Raw genomic sequence first — 13,037 nt, forward strand, 5'->3', positions numbered from 1 at the left:
AGGCAGATCCTGGGAGAGGATACAGGTGAGTTCAATACCATATAATATGCATGAACATATAAAAATGAACATATATACACTTATATATGTGTATGTATATTCAGGAAGGCAAGACTGGTGGAAAGGAGGAAAGTAGAGAAGGATCGCAGTTTTAGGTGGTATAGTAATAAGACATAGCAGTGGGGCTGGGTAAAGCTGCTGGCAGTACTTGACAAGACTGGATGTGTTTAGAAAACCACTTGTGTTTGTGGGTTCTTTCCCAGCAGATTCAACACTTAGCCAACACTCTTAATAACACTAAGGGCAAATAGATTGAAACTCAGATTTACTCACCTATTTCCCCCAAAAGCACTTGAACCTTGGGTTGGCTTCCTGGCTCTAGGAGTCTTTTGACTCCTAGGCTCTTTTGAGTGCAAAGTAAATTGGCTTTGCTCCCTTATCATACCCTGGTCAGGAACAGTCGGCCTCTGTCCCAGGTACTCAGGCCTCCATCTACATGCTCCCCTTCCCTGATTCTCTCCCCGCCTGCCCTTGGGAGGGGAGGACAAGCCCCTCTTCACGGCCTACTGTGATCTTCATTCCAAGAGTCGCTCATTCCATGCAGCTGGCCGGCAGTGGAGGCAGGATATAGGCAAGAGAGTTACAGCAGCTTCCCAGATGAGTTCTCCAGAAAGATCTTGCCAATAACCAACAGGGAGCAGAGCAGGGGAGATTCTATCATTTGCTTTTGACATCCTGTCATATTAGCTACATGCTTTTGAATAAACACAAAGTACCTCCTCAAGGTGGGAGTGCTGTGGCACTCCTCTGAAAACCTCCCCTGCAGACTATGGGCCTTTACGGAAGTCATCAGTGAATTCTGTCTGTGGGATTCCTGGCCACTCCTTCTCGTCGCTACTATCCTCATGTCCACATTGCTCCTCTGGGCCTAAGGACACCAATGGGAAGCCATGATAGAATTCAAGCCTGACCCTTATTTACCTTACCTTCCTTCTCTGCTCAAGCCCCTTTATCCACAGCCCAGGGTGGGGTGGGAGGAGTTGTGTGGAATGCTGACCCAGCTTAAGTGTGGGTTAAAGCTCCTTCTCTAGATGGGAAGGACATTTTAGCCTCCCCTCATACCTTCCCTTAACACACCACAGTGGAGAGAAGGAGGAGACAGACAGTGCTTTGCTTAGAGACATAGAGTGTATTTTGGGTGGCACTCTGCCCCACCTGCACATTAATGAAAATGACAGCAGCAGTCCTCTTCAAGGGACACAGATGTTGGGGGAGCCTACCAAGTCTTTTGATTGTGTTGGGTCTTCTTGAGCAGACCAACGTTTCCCTCTGAGGTGAGAGGTGAGATCCAGGGTACGTTCCCTGGTTGGGTGGCACAAGCCACTCCAGGACAGTGCCGAGGGCAGTGGCGGGGGTGGCCCAGGACTGAGGCAGAATGGAGTTGGTGAGAGCGGGAGCGGTGCCGGAGCTTACTGTCTGGGGAATGGGGACCATCCAAGAAGGCCAGGCCCACCTGCTTCTCAGTGGGGGAAGATGGAGCCTTGGAGTCCCCTCTTATCCGCTCTGTCTTGGTTCGCCCCATGGGACTTTTAGCTGGAGCCAGGCCCTTTTCTACATTTTCTTTTCTGGTGTTGGCCACTTTCCCAGCTGTAGAGAACATGGATTCCTCGTGCACTTTGCCTTTTGCCTTGGAGTTAAAACAGTGCAGAAAGGATTTCATCTTACTTCTCAAGCCCGATTCAGGAAGGCTGGGCCTCTTGTGGGTATGGACTGGCATCACCTGGCCCTGCAAAACCTGACCTTTCAAAGTTTGGCCCTGCAAAGGCTTACTGTGAATGAGTTGGCCCAGGAAAAGCTGGCCCTGTGATGCCTGGGGCACCACAGGTTGGGCATTCTTAGGAATCCTTGCTGGTTTGAGGATGACATTAAGCTTGGTTTGACTGCTGTGCAGGTCATTCTTCTCAGATACCTTCGCCCCAGGGATTCCCGGAGGTGGCTCTGGAAGCTTAATCTGAGGGTGATGCCGGGTACTGTGTTCACAGGGAGCATCAAGATGAAAGCTACGGCTCCGTCGCCAGGGGCTATGAGGAGTCCTGTTCAGAAGCATCCCTTTTGGCCTCTGGGCTTCATCAGGGAGGCTTACGTCTCTTGTAGAGGAGTGTGCAAACCCTGCATCCCCTTCTCCGTGGTCCCCTGCCAATTTGGGTTTCCCTGGGTCCTCTCTCTTTTCTGCCAGCATGGGGACTTGGGCTGAGTCCTTGCTGTGGCCAGGGCTTTGGGGCTCAGGGCTCCAGGGCTCCTCCAGGCTGGGGCTGTTCACATTGGCCTCCAACTGAACACAAAGCACCTGGGCCTCTGTCATGTCCCCACTGGGTTGTGAGATCTTAGAGGCCCAGTGGGCAGAACCATGAGGTATTGCTCTTGAACTAGGTTGCTTCTGGTTCTGCTGCACTGCCTTTAACTCAAGGACCAGCTGTTCTTTAAGGTGGAGCCATTCTGGATCTGGGACACGAGGAGTGTCTGGTGGGATGGGGAGATCCTGGAGCAATGTTTTTCCTTGGTTGTTTAGACTCCCTAGAGACTCCTCTGTGGGTGTGTTGTCTGGGGCTGCTACAGTTTGTTCTCTGGACAACCTTGCCTTTATGGGAATTCCCAGTTGTATCTCTAGGATCTTCTTTCTTAGATGGAAATTTAGTTGGGCTAAAATGGGTTTCTTGAGTGTGTAGGGCCCAGAGGCCTCTGCCTGGCTTTCTAGAGGCACCGCCTTGATCATTTCTTCCACCTGCTCTTCCACCTGGAGCTCATCTTCAATGTCTGCACAAGTCTCGTTGGCATCTTGAAAGCATGGCCCAGGACTCAGACACCGCTCTTCCGATGAGATCATCTGAGTCAGAGGTTCACTTGGGAACTCACCAGGTCCAGGCACCATTCCTGCGATTACAGCTTCGGTAGAGATTGCCGGTGCCATGGCCCTAGAGAGAGCCACATAATAAAGAGCAGGCAGCCCTGACAAGAAGGCCAGGTACTTGTGCCGCAAAGTTGTCTCCAGTTTCTCAATGGCTCCCTCGGACAGGGCTTGGGACAGCTTAGGGTGTTCAGTGATAGCATCTGGTGAGGCTTGTTGCTGTTGATCAAGGGCCATTGGTATCCAGGGCACAGCTTTTTGTTTTAGGGCAGGGTCAGTTGCTACCTGTAGCTCCAAGGGCTTGCTTTCTGGGATGCAGGTGAAGGGAGCCACTTGCAGGCCCCCAGGAATTATGCACTGCCAAGAGCTATATACACGAGCAGGGACCTCGCCCTGGTGAATCTGCCCACATTTGGAGTTGATGTGGCCCTGCAATACTGCCTTGGCCTGGTCAAACAAGTGTGGCATGGGGACTGACACTGGGCCTGTGATGGGTGAGAATGGGTCACCGGCCCCAGTGGCCTCTAGGGCTGTAGGTTGGGGAGCATGGACGTTGGCTAGGGCTGTGCTGCTCCAGGACCGAGTTGACTGATCAGTGGGGGACAAGAGCAATTGGATGGACTCCTGGATCTTTGGGGGCAGGCCCCAGCGATGGTGAATCAACTGCCGCTGGAGGTGGAATTCTAGCAGCCTCCGGGCATGCTCCGGGAAGAAAACCAGTTCCCTAGTGAGGACTGTGATGGGTTTCACTGGCCAGGAAGTTTTCACTGTCTCAGGAGACTGGGCTTTGCCACAGGGTCTATACTGCATGGGGTTCTGGGTGTGCTGAGGTCTCTGGAAAACAGCTGACAAGCCCCACTGAAGCTGGAGCTGCCTCTGCAGCAGGTGCCACTCCAGGGCATCACACTCGGCCAGAGTCAGAAATGGGACACTGATTTGAGGTTGTTGGTAGTCAGATGGAATGACCCAGTTTGGGGAAGATGGGGAAGAGGGTGTGGCAGACTGGGATGGAGTTTTAGGTAGCAGAGGGAGAATGGAGAGTTCCTTGAAGAGAAAAGAATCCTTCAAGGGATGCTTGGACATGCTCCCATTCGTGCAGAAACTTTGAGAGCCCAGGAAGGTGTTAACCAGGGACTCACTGTGCAGAGAAGGGAGTCCACAGAATAGCTGGCTGTATTTCTGCTGCAGATGGCCCACTGAGTCATGATCCTGGTACCCAGGAAGTGCACAGAGGCCACTTGAGTCTTTAAGGGCTGGAGAGGTCAAGGCCAGAGCCATATCATTTGGGATTTGCTGGTGGTGGTGTCTTTGTTCTGGATCCATAATGGACCATTCAGAAACCCAGAAGGCCTGGGTAGGCTGGCTGGCCATACATGAACCCCAGGTCTGGTAGGAATAGGTCCCAGATTTTTCAATAGAGAACTGAGAAGTATTCTTCTGGATGAAAGAAACTGGTTGGTTATTTACAGGTTGGTAAAACAACGGCGGATTTGGCATAAGCTGCCTCAGGGACTCCTCCACACGTCTGGGTAGCCCCCACCTTTGGAAATGCATCCATTTTTTCACATGTACCTCAAGAAGCCTTAGGACTTCAGGACTGAGGAATGGCAGGTGGGCAGGGAGGACAGTAACCATATGCAAGGCCATAGGGTGTGTCAGGGTAGTGATTTCTCTGTTCGGGGTCTGCACAGAGACCTGGGAATTCAAGGACTGTTGTCCTTGGTTTCCACAGACAAGGGTTGGGCTGCTCTGCATCATCTCCTGCTGGTTCACTGGAACCCTAGGCTCCTCAAGTCTTGAATAACACAAAGTCTCTGGGCCCCTGGGCACCTCTGGCATTTGAAATCCCTGCCCCAGCTGGAGGTGTTCAGCCCAGCAATCATGGATCCTGACTGTACCAGCTGACTGGACAGCTGACTGTGTTAAGGATTTCTGACCCACTAATTGCAACACTGGGGGGGTTGCAGATCCAAGTGCAAGTGATTTGGAGTGTAGGGAATGTTGCTGCAGACTCTGGTTGAAAGACACAGTAGACATGGACAAAATCTCTAGGCAAGAGGAGTCCTGCAATGGCCCTGATGAAGGGGGAGAGATCAGGGTGTTCTCACCCACCAGCCACTGCTGAATCTCCAGAGCCACAGCATTGCAGATTTCGCAGCAGGTATCCGCACACAGGAGCCGCCTCACACTTCCCTCCTGAGGAAGCCAGTTCTGGCTGGGAAGGGAGGATGGCAACAGTTACTGATGGAATGACATCTGCTTCTTTCTTTTGTTTTGCTTTTTTTTTTTTTTTTAAAGATTTTATTTATTTATTTGAGAGAGAGAATGAGAGAGAGAGAGAGCACAAGAAGGGGGAGGGTCAGAGAGAGAAGCAGACTCTCTGCTAAGCAGGGAGCCCGATGTGGGACTCGATCCCGGGACTCCAGGATCATGACCTGAGCCGAAGGCAGTCGTTTAACCAACTGAGCCACCCAGGCGCCCTTGTTTTGCTTTTTTAAGTAGGCTCCACACCTAGCATGGAGCCCGGTGCGGGGCTTGAACTCACAACCCTGAGATCAAGACCTGAGCTGAGATAAAGAGTGGGATGCTTAACCAACTGAGCCACCCAGGCACCCCAACACCTGCCTCTTTGAATATGTGTGGCCTGGAGATTTCGTTCACCCTCCTCTAGTCCTGGAAGCCTTGGGGCCTGTACCCTCATGGTGTTTACCCATCTCCTTTGCCTCCTAGGAAAAGGCCATTGGCAAATTATGTTGGGCTGGGCTGGGCTGAGGGTCTGGAGCTTGTTGGGCAAGGTCTCAGACAACCCGTGGGAATGCAGGGCCATGAGAGACTAAGAGGTGGGGTGTACTGTCTGTTGATCTATGTTGAGAAGCTGAACCAGGAGAAGGAAACCAGGCAGAGGCAGGGAGCCAATGGTTAGCTGAATGGGCATCACCAGGAACATTCCCAGAAGAACCTGGAGTCAGTCTCATCTGGGATTAAGAAGGCCACAACCCAGGGGTGCCTGGGTGACTCAGTTGGTTGGGCGACTGCCTTCGGCTGGGGTCATGGTCCCAGGGTCCTGGGATCAAGCCCCACATTGGGCTCCCTGCTCGGCGGGAAGCCTGCTTCTCCCTCTCCCACTCCCTCTGCTTGTGTTCCCTCTCGATGTCTCTCTCTCTCTGTCAATTAAATAAATAAATAAAATCTTTATAACGAACTAACTAACTAACTAACTAACTAACTAACTAACTAACTAACTAACTAACTAAAGAAGGCCACAGCCTGGCATTCAGTATTCCTAAGCTGTGGAAAATGAGGTCTTTGTGGGAACTCTGCATTCTGGGGACTATGGAGTGTCCTAGCTCCTGTACATAGCATCTCTTAAAGGCCAATCCCATTCTTTAGAGATTTTAAGAAGAGGATAAGATGACACGATCCTTTCTGAGGGCTGTCCCAGGAATTGGCCTCTCTGAAGATAAAACCATGGAGGTAATATTAGCAGGTTCCATGGGTCTGCCCTTGAATAGTTGTAACTATAAAGGGAATATGACATGGTGATTTATTTATGCATGCATTTCTCTATTCTCTTGACTGGATAATTTGTCTGTGGCTGAGTACAAACTCATGTAGCATCGTCAATGAATTACATAGTAGCAAAATCCTGAATTTCAGGACCACTGTGAACCTAGCCCAGAGCAGAACTGGAAGACTCCTCCTTCCTGAGACACCTGATCCCCCTCTGCCCTGGCAGTCTCAATCAGTCTTCAGCATCCAGTGTCTGACTCCCTCCCAGACATTATCCCTCTTCTCCTCCCTGCCCCAGGCCAAGCAGAGAAATCATCACAGGCCAGGCTGGGGGTTTGGAGACTGCAAAGAGCAAGTGATCACCTTTTCATAACAGAGAGCAGCTCCCATGGCTTCTCAGCTTCTTCCTGGCAAAATCTCCTAGCTGAAAAACCAGGACAGTGTTACAAGGAATGAGAGGATGCAGGGACATCCTATAGCAAGCTGAAGGCCTTTGAGTAAGAAGAGGCTGAAAACCCCAACAGTCAATGCTCTAAGGCATGTCTGTGTACAACTTAACCCCTTGCAACATGCTGTCCCGGACCTAATTTCATTTGATCATCACAACCACACGCTGAGTGAGGCAGGATCATGAGATGCCCATTTCAGGGATCACAGACTGAGAGATGAAGCGACTTCCACAGGGTCGTAAAGCTAGTAAATGACACAGCTAAAGGCTTCTGTCCTGCTTCTTCATTCTTCATTCCCAGGGGCAGGGGTAAGGTAGAGAATTCTGGAACATTCCTAGGCCCTGATTTCCCACCCAAGAAAGTCTTCTGGGAGAATCTGTCAACTGGGGTAATTGGAGCTTTCAGTGGTTAGAGCACCAGGCTACTTGTTGGAGTAGGAGTAGGAGTCAGGGGAATCTTGTCCATAGTGAGGGGAGTCAGAACAGAGACAGACCTTACCTCCTGTTGCTGCATCTCTTATCCTGACTTTTCTGTGACGCTTAAAGACAAAATGTTAGAGTATGAAGCTGGGACACCATTTCTATTCATGTTTAAAACATGACAAAGCTAATACACATTTCCCAATCCCTTTCTATGTGTCTGTCTATATTTGATTTACTTTCCTAACTTTCCTTTCCATACCCATTTCTTTTCACCTCAACATTTCCCTTCTCTGCTTGTTTTTTATTTATTTCAAGGCTCTTCCATACTCGATACCTCTCATTTCTTTCCCAGGAGAAGTTATGCATGAGGTTTATGATGAAGCAAGAGAAAGAGTGGAACAGATTAAAGGGTGTGTAGGTGTAATAGCCAAAGGATTTCTGTTAACAAATGCCTATAGAAACCACCAACCAGAAAAATCCCGCTTACTGGGAGGTATTCTGAGATCCAGGATGTAGATTCCATTTCATCTAGGTCCCAACCCAAACCAGATTGAGAGGTTCTTTATTTTTCAACTAGAATACACTGTAGGGTGGCCTGGAAAGGAATTATTACTAGTCTTTGAGAAGTACCATATAAAAGTTACTGAATGCATGGTATAAAAATTGGGGAGTGGTGGTAAAAGAAGAGACTCTGAGATCTTAAAAGCTTCTTATCTGAGGCTTAATTAGTTCAATCATGGTCTCATGTTTCCCTACCTGGCAGCAGATCCTTTTGGGTTCCAACCTTAATCCACAGTAACTCCTTGTTACTTGCCAGATAATTAGAAGAATAATGAAGATGAAGCCATAGGTATATAAGGGATACTTGAAATCCCACAGAACAACAGTATGGCTCAACATGGTCTAAACCACATTAGCACGAGGAGAGCAACCATTCCTATATCTAGGCATTCAGGGTCCTGGTGCCTAATGACTCCCAATGCTATGCCTTGTCATCTCCACCTCATAGATGATGGAACCAGGCCACCAGACTGCATCACAAAGCCCTTCTGTTTCACAAGGCAGGCGTAGTGTCAAAGACTTTTATCTGTCTTAGGGAAGCTTATATGGTGATTTAGTCTGTAGAAGAAGGTGTCCAATTGTCTCTAAGGGTTACAGAGCCTGGGACTAAAGGTGTCTATTCATAGGCAGTGTCTATGCCTCCACTTTGTCTGTACTCTGCACACTTCACACCAGCCTAATGTCTTGGCTCTCTCCTTTACATCTGGTCACCCGTCCCCAGAAAACTGAATGTTTAGGGACATAGGGCGCCTTTTGAAGAAGAGTGGCTGGGACAGAGGAATCCCCATTAACTCCCTCACCTGTACTAGAAATATATCTGTGAAGCACACATGAGGTTAGGGAGAGCAGAGTCTGGTTATGGCTTGAGAATGGAGAGCTTTGATATTACAGGCATTGGGTGACGGGGAATCAAAAGTATATAAAGGGGACAATGGTTTATATAGGAGGAAAAGGGCAAGGTGACACCTTTAAATGACATTGTGGGAACCAGGAAGGAATGCCTCCTGGTGTGTGTGGTCTCAGGCTTACAGATAAGTGGGAAGAGATATAAACACTGCCTTCCATGGAGATAGAGTAAGGAGATTCATTTATTGACCTCTTTAAAAGTTGGTTTTCTAGAGCTGTTTTTACCATGTTATAGAATTCTGTCTGCTCATGGATATGACTACCTCCAGAGAGGGGTTAGTGGCCACTTCTGACTTAAGGTCATAAACTAGTTGGTGATCATGGTTAGATCTACTCAGCTACTCTGGATATAAGCTGTTTGCCTGAAGGAGGGTTTTTTGTTTTTTGTTTTTTTTTTTTTAACTTGGATTTTTGAAACCTTTAAGCAAGCCATTTGTTTTCTAATTTATTTCTGGGGCCCATCATTTCTATTCTCTGCCCATTTATTTATACATTTATGTTACCTGATTGACCTCTGTGGTTACTGTCATATTTCTCCAACACTGAACTTCTGAATTTCCCTGAGAGTCTTACCCTGGTGACAGCAGTCTCATAGCCAAAAAAATCCCTGTGCTCAAAATCTCTGAAGAGGCTATTTTGGTCACTTCTCCAGCATCCAGTCCTCCACCCAGCTGGCATGGTGAGCCCTCAGTCTGTGCTCATCCCTAAACTGGGCAGTGTCATGGGTACTAAGACGTTTGAGTTGTGTTGCCTTCCTGCTCCCAAGACACTTAACTATCTGGTTACCAAGATAAGACTAATTCACACAAAGCAGGAGCTAGTAATCTAGAACAAATAAAATTACATACTCATTTGCAAAGTCTAGGTTATAAATATCCCATTTCAGAGGAGAGAAACCATAGTGAGGGATCAGGGTGGTCAGAGAGGACTCCTGGGTAGAGTGACATAAGAGTTGGGTCTTAAAGTGCAGGCTGTGGGGAAGGAGCATATTCCAGGTGGGAGAGAAACTTACGAACAAATGCAGAACACAGAGCAATGGGCCATGGAGTGCATTTGGCAGTAAGAAATGCAGTCTATCTAGCAGAGGTGGAGATGGGTGGATTGGAGAGGACTTGTGACAGAAGATTGGAGTAGCAGGGATGAGGTCTCTCGAATTGATTTTAATTACTGAAACTGTGTTTTAAAAAGTAGGCATACATATACATAGTACAACATTCAATGGGCAGAATAAGGTATGTAGTAAGTATCTCTGCTCACCCTTGTCTCTCATTTCCCATTTTTCCTCTCTTGAGCCAGTTATTCCTATCAGATTTCTGTGTATCTTCCCAAACTAGTCCAGCATAGCCAAAAACAAATGAATTATGTTTTTCTTCACAAATGGAAGTATAGTATGACAGTTTTTCCTTTTATTTCATTTAATAATACACATATATCTTGTATATATCATTAAAGGCTGTAATGTCTTCCTTGATATGGCTATAACACAACTCATCTTTAAATCTTTATTAATGGATATTTAGTTATTTACAGTCTTTTGTTCTGAATAATAATGCTGACACAAACCTCATATATTTATAAATCTATGTACACATATGTGAGTATATCTGTAGGAAAAATTCCTGTGAGTGAATTGACACTTGAACAATATTAAGTTTTTTTGATCCATGGATATGGTGTATCTCTCCATTTATTTAATTTAATTTCTCTCAGAAATATTTTTTGTACAAGTCTTGTACATATTTTGTGAATTTACCCCTATTTCACATTTTATGATACTGCTTTTTAATTTTATTTTCTAATTTTTATTGTTAGTATGAAGAAATAGAATTTGTTTGAATATCTATCTTATATCCTGCAATCTTGTTAAATTCACATTTTAGTTGTAATAGCTTTTTTTAGTAAATTCTTTAGTATTTTCCAAAATGATGATAACATCTGATAATTTTCATCTTCTTTTCCAATTTGAATGCATTTTATTTTTCTTTTTTACCTTATTGCACTGATTAGAACATTCAGTATAATGTTGAATAGAAGTGGTGAGAGCAGACATCTTTGCTTTGTTACTGATCTTAGGGGGAAAGCATTCTTTTTTTCTTTCTGCTCCTCAGACTTGTTAATTTCTTTTTTTTCCCCCTTTTTATTTTTTATTACTTTATTTTTTTTATTATGTTATGTTAATCACCATACCTTACATCATTAGTTTTTGACGTAGTGTTCCATGATTCATTGTTTGCATATAACACCCAGTGCTCCATGCAGTACGTGCCCTCTTTAATACCCATTGCCAGGCTAACCCATTCCCCTATGCCCCTCCCCTCTAGAACCCTCAGTTTGTTTCTCAGAGTCCATAGTCTCTCATGGGTTCGTCTCCCTCTCTGATTTCCCCCCCTTAATTCTTCCCTTCCTGCTATCTTCTTCTTCTTTTTTTTTTTTTTTTAAATATAATGTATTATTTGTTTCAGAGGTACAGGTCTGTGATTCAACAGTCTTACACAATTCACAGTGCTCACCATAGTACATACCCTCCCCAGACTTGTTAATTTCAAGTGTCCTGTCTATACATCTGCTGATTCTTTCTTCTGCCTGCACAGATCTGCCATCGAATTCCTCTAGTGAACATTTCCATTTACTTATTGTATTTTGTCTGGTTCAGAATTGTCAGTTGTTTTTTGTTTTTGTTTTTGTTTTTAATAATTTCTATCCCTTGGGGCACCTAGGTGGCTCCGTCAGTTAAGTGTCCAACTCTTGATCTTAGCTCAGATCTCTATCTCATGGTTGTGAGTTCAAGCCTCGCATAGGGCTCCACAATGGGTGTGGAGCCGACTTAAAAAAAAAATTGTATCTCTGTTGATATTCTCATTTTGTTCATGTCTTTTTTTTTTTTTAAGTTTTATTTATTTAAGTAATCTCTACACCTCTGCACCCAAGATGGGGCTTGACTCACAATCCTGAGACCAAGAGTTGCACGATATTCTGACTGAGCCAGCCAGGTGTCCCTCATTTTGTTCATTTCTGATTCCCTTTAGTTCTTCATCTGTGTTTTCCTTTAGCATATATAAGATAGTTGTTTTAAAATCTTTGTTTAGGTGCTCATTCGGTTAAGCGTCTGCCTTCGGCTCAGGTCGTGATCCCAGGGTCCTGGGATTGAGCCTTTCATTGGGCTCCCTGCTCCGTGGGGAGCCCGCTTCTCCCTCTCCCTATGCCTGCCACTCCCCTGCTTGTGTGTGTGCGCGCTCTCTCTCTGTCAAATAAATAAATAAAATCTTTTAAAAATATATTTATCTAGTAAGTCTAATGCCTGTGCTCATTTAGGGACAGTTTCTGCCAGTTTATTTTCCTCCCTTACATGGGCCATACTCTCCTGTTTCTTTATATTCCTTGTAATTTTTTTTTTTTTTAAAGATTGGTCATTTGTGAAAACAGCCACCTCTCAGTCTTTACAGACTGACTCAATTTCTAATTAGCTGGATAGTCTCTGAGCCTAGGGATAAGCTAAATGTAAAAATTTAAGGTCTTCTCAGGTCTTTTCTGAAGTCTATCTTGGCTGGGCCTAATCATGGCCTTTTCAGTTCCCTTATATGCATAGCCACTTCTGAATGTCTGAGTCACCCCACCTTCTCATTTGGGCCTTTTATAGTCTATTTTATGTCTCCACTCATAATCTCTTGCCAAATGGGTTTGTAGTCCCCTTGCAGATTTCATGAGTAGCATCTACCTCTTCTCTGCATGAACTCCAAATTAGGGGAGATAGATCAGTCCTTTAGGCAGCCCCCAGATAGGTTCGAATGTTCAAATAAGGTCTGTTCTGCTCCCTTTGGTTTGAGGAAGGGAATTGGGAATTGGGCTGCCACTCCCTCTAGACAAAAACCTCACCACACTGGGGAAGGGGTGGAGCAAAGGCAAGTAAACACATAATAAAATTTCCTACTGTTTTGAATATGATTTTTTTATTGTACATTTGCTTGGTTGCTATAGACCTTTGACTACTTTCCAGAGTTCCTATAAGGTTATTATAGTTGTCAGTTTCTGGTTGTTTTTTAATGTTTCCATGGGAGAGCAAAGACTTGGAGCTTCCTAGTCCACCACTTTTTTCTACAAATATTGTTGAGCTTTGTTTTGTAATTCAGTTAAATTACTTGGAACAGTTTGAGCCTTCAGGTATTCCTTATAAACTTTATTAGGCAGATCCTACCAACGTTTAGTCCAGGATTAATTTTTACTTACTACTGAGGCAAGGCCTTATTTTATACTCTACCCAATGTCTCATTTATTTTGATGTTTGTT

The 13,037-nt window shown here is 45.7% G+C and overlaps 1 protein-coding gene and 1 long non-coding RNA gene across 2 annotated transcripts in view; one reads left to right on the top strand and one right to left on the bottom strand.

Annotated features, from left to right (window-relative positions):
- The window catches only part of LOC135362641 (uncharacterized), a 108,543-nt gene that overhangs the window by 15,676 nt on the left and 79,830 nt on the right, over nucleotides 1-13,037 (top strand). The gene's annotated exons all lie outside the window — the stretch shown is intronic.
- SPATA31F1 (SPATA31 subfamily F member 1) lies at nucleotides 1,146-8,186 on the bottom strand. Its single transcript, XM_045883686.2, has 4 exons — nucleotides 8,043-8,186; nucleotides 7,363-7,402; nucleotides 6,779-6,839; nucleotides 1,146-5,120 (listed from the first exon to the last, which is right to left on the bottom strand). Exons 1-4 carry the CDS (start codon nucleotides 8,184-8,186, stop codon nucleotides 1,277-1,279), a joined length of 4,089 nt encoding a protein of 1,362 aa, XP_045739642.2. The 3' UTR covers nucleotides 1,146-1,276.

Source organism: Mirounga angustirostris, unplaced genomic scaffold (assembly GCF_029215605.1).
Source record: "Mirounga angustirostris isolate CCGP_5_RB_7025 unplaced genomic scaffold, mMirAng1.0.hap1 SCAF_15, whole genome shotgun sequence".
NCBI classification, from domain to species: Eukaryota; Metazoa; Chordata; class Mammalia; order Carnivora; family Phocidae; genus Mirounga; species Mirounga angustirostris.

Bases quoted from the DNA above. Each gene is read 5' to 3' on its own strand.
- SPATA31F1 (XM_045883686.2), bottom strand. From the start codon at position 8,186: ATGTTGAGCCATACTGTTGTTCTGTGGGATTTCAAGTATCCCTTATAT. The intron at 7,403-8,042 runs GTAGGGAAACAT...TTTGTCTTTAAG, and splicing joins CCAAAAGGATCTGCTGCCAG to CGTCACAGAAAAGTCAGGAT. The intron at 6,840-7,362 runs GTAAGGTCTGTC...CTGGTTTTTCAG, and splicing joins AAGAGATGCAGCAACAGGAG to CTAGGAGATTTTGCCAGGAA.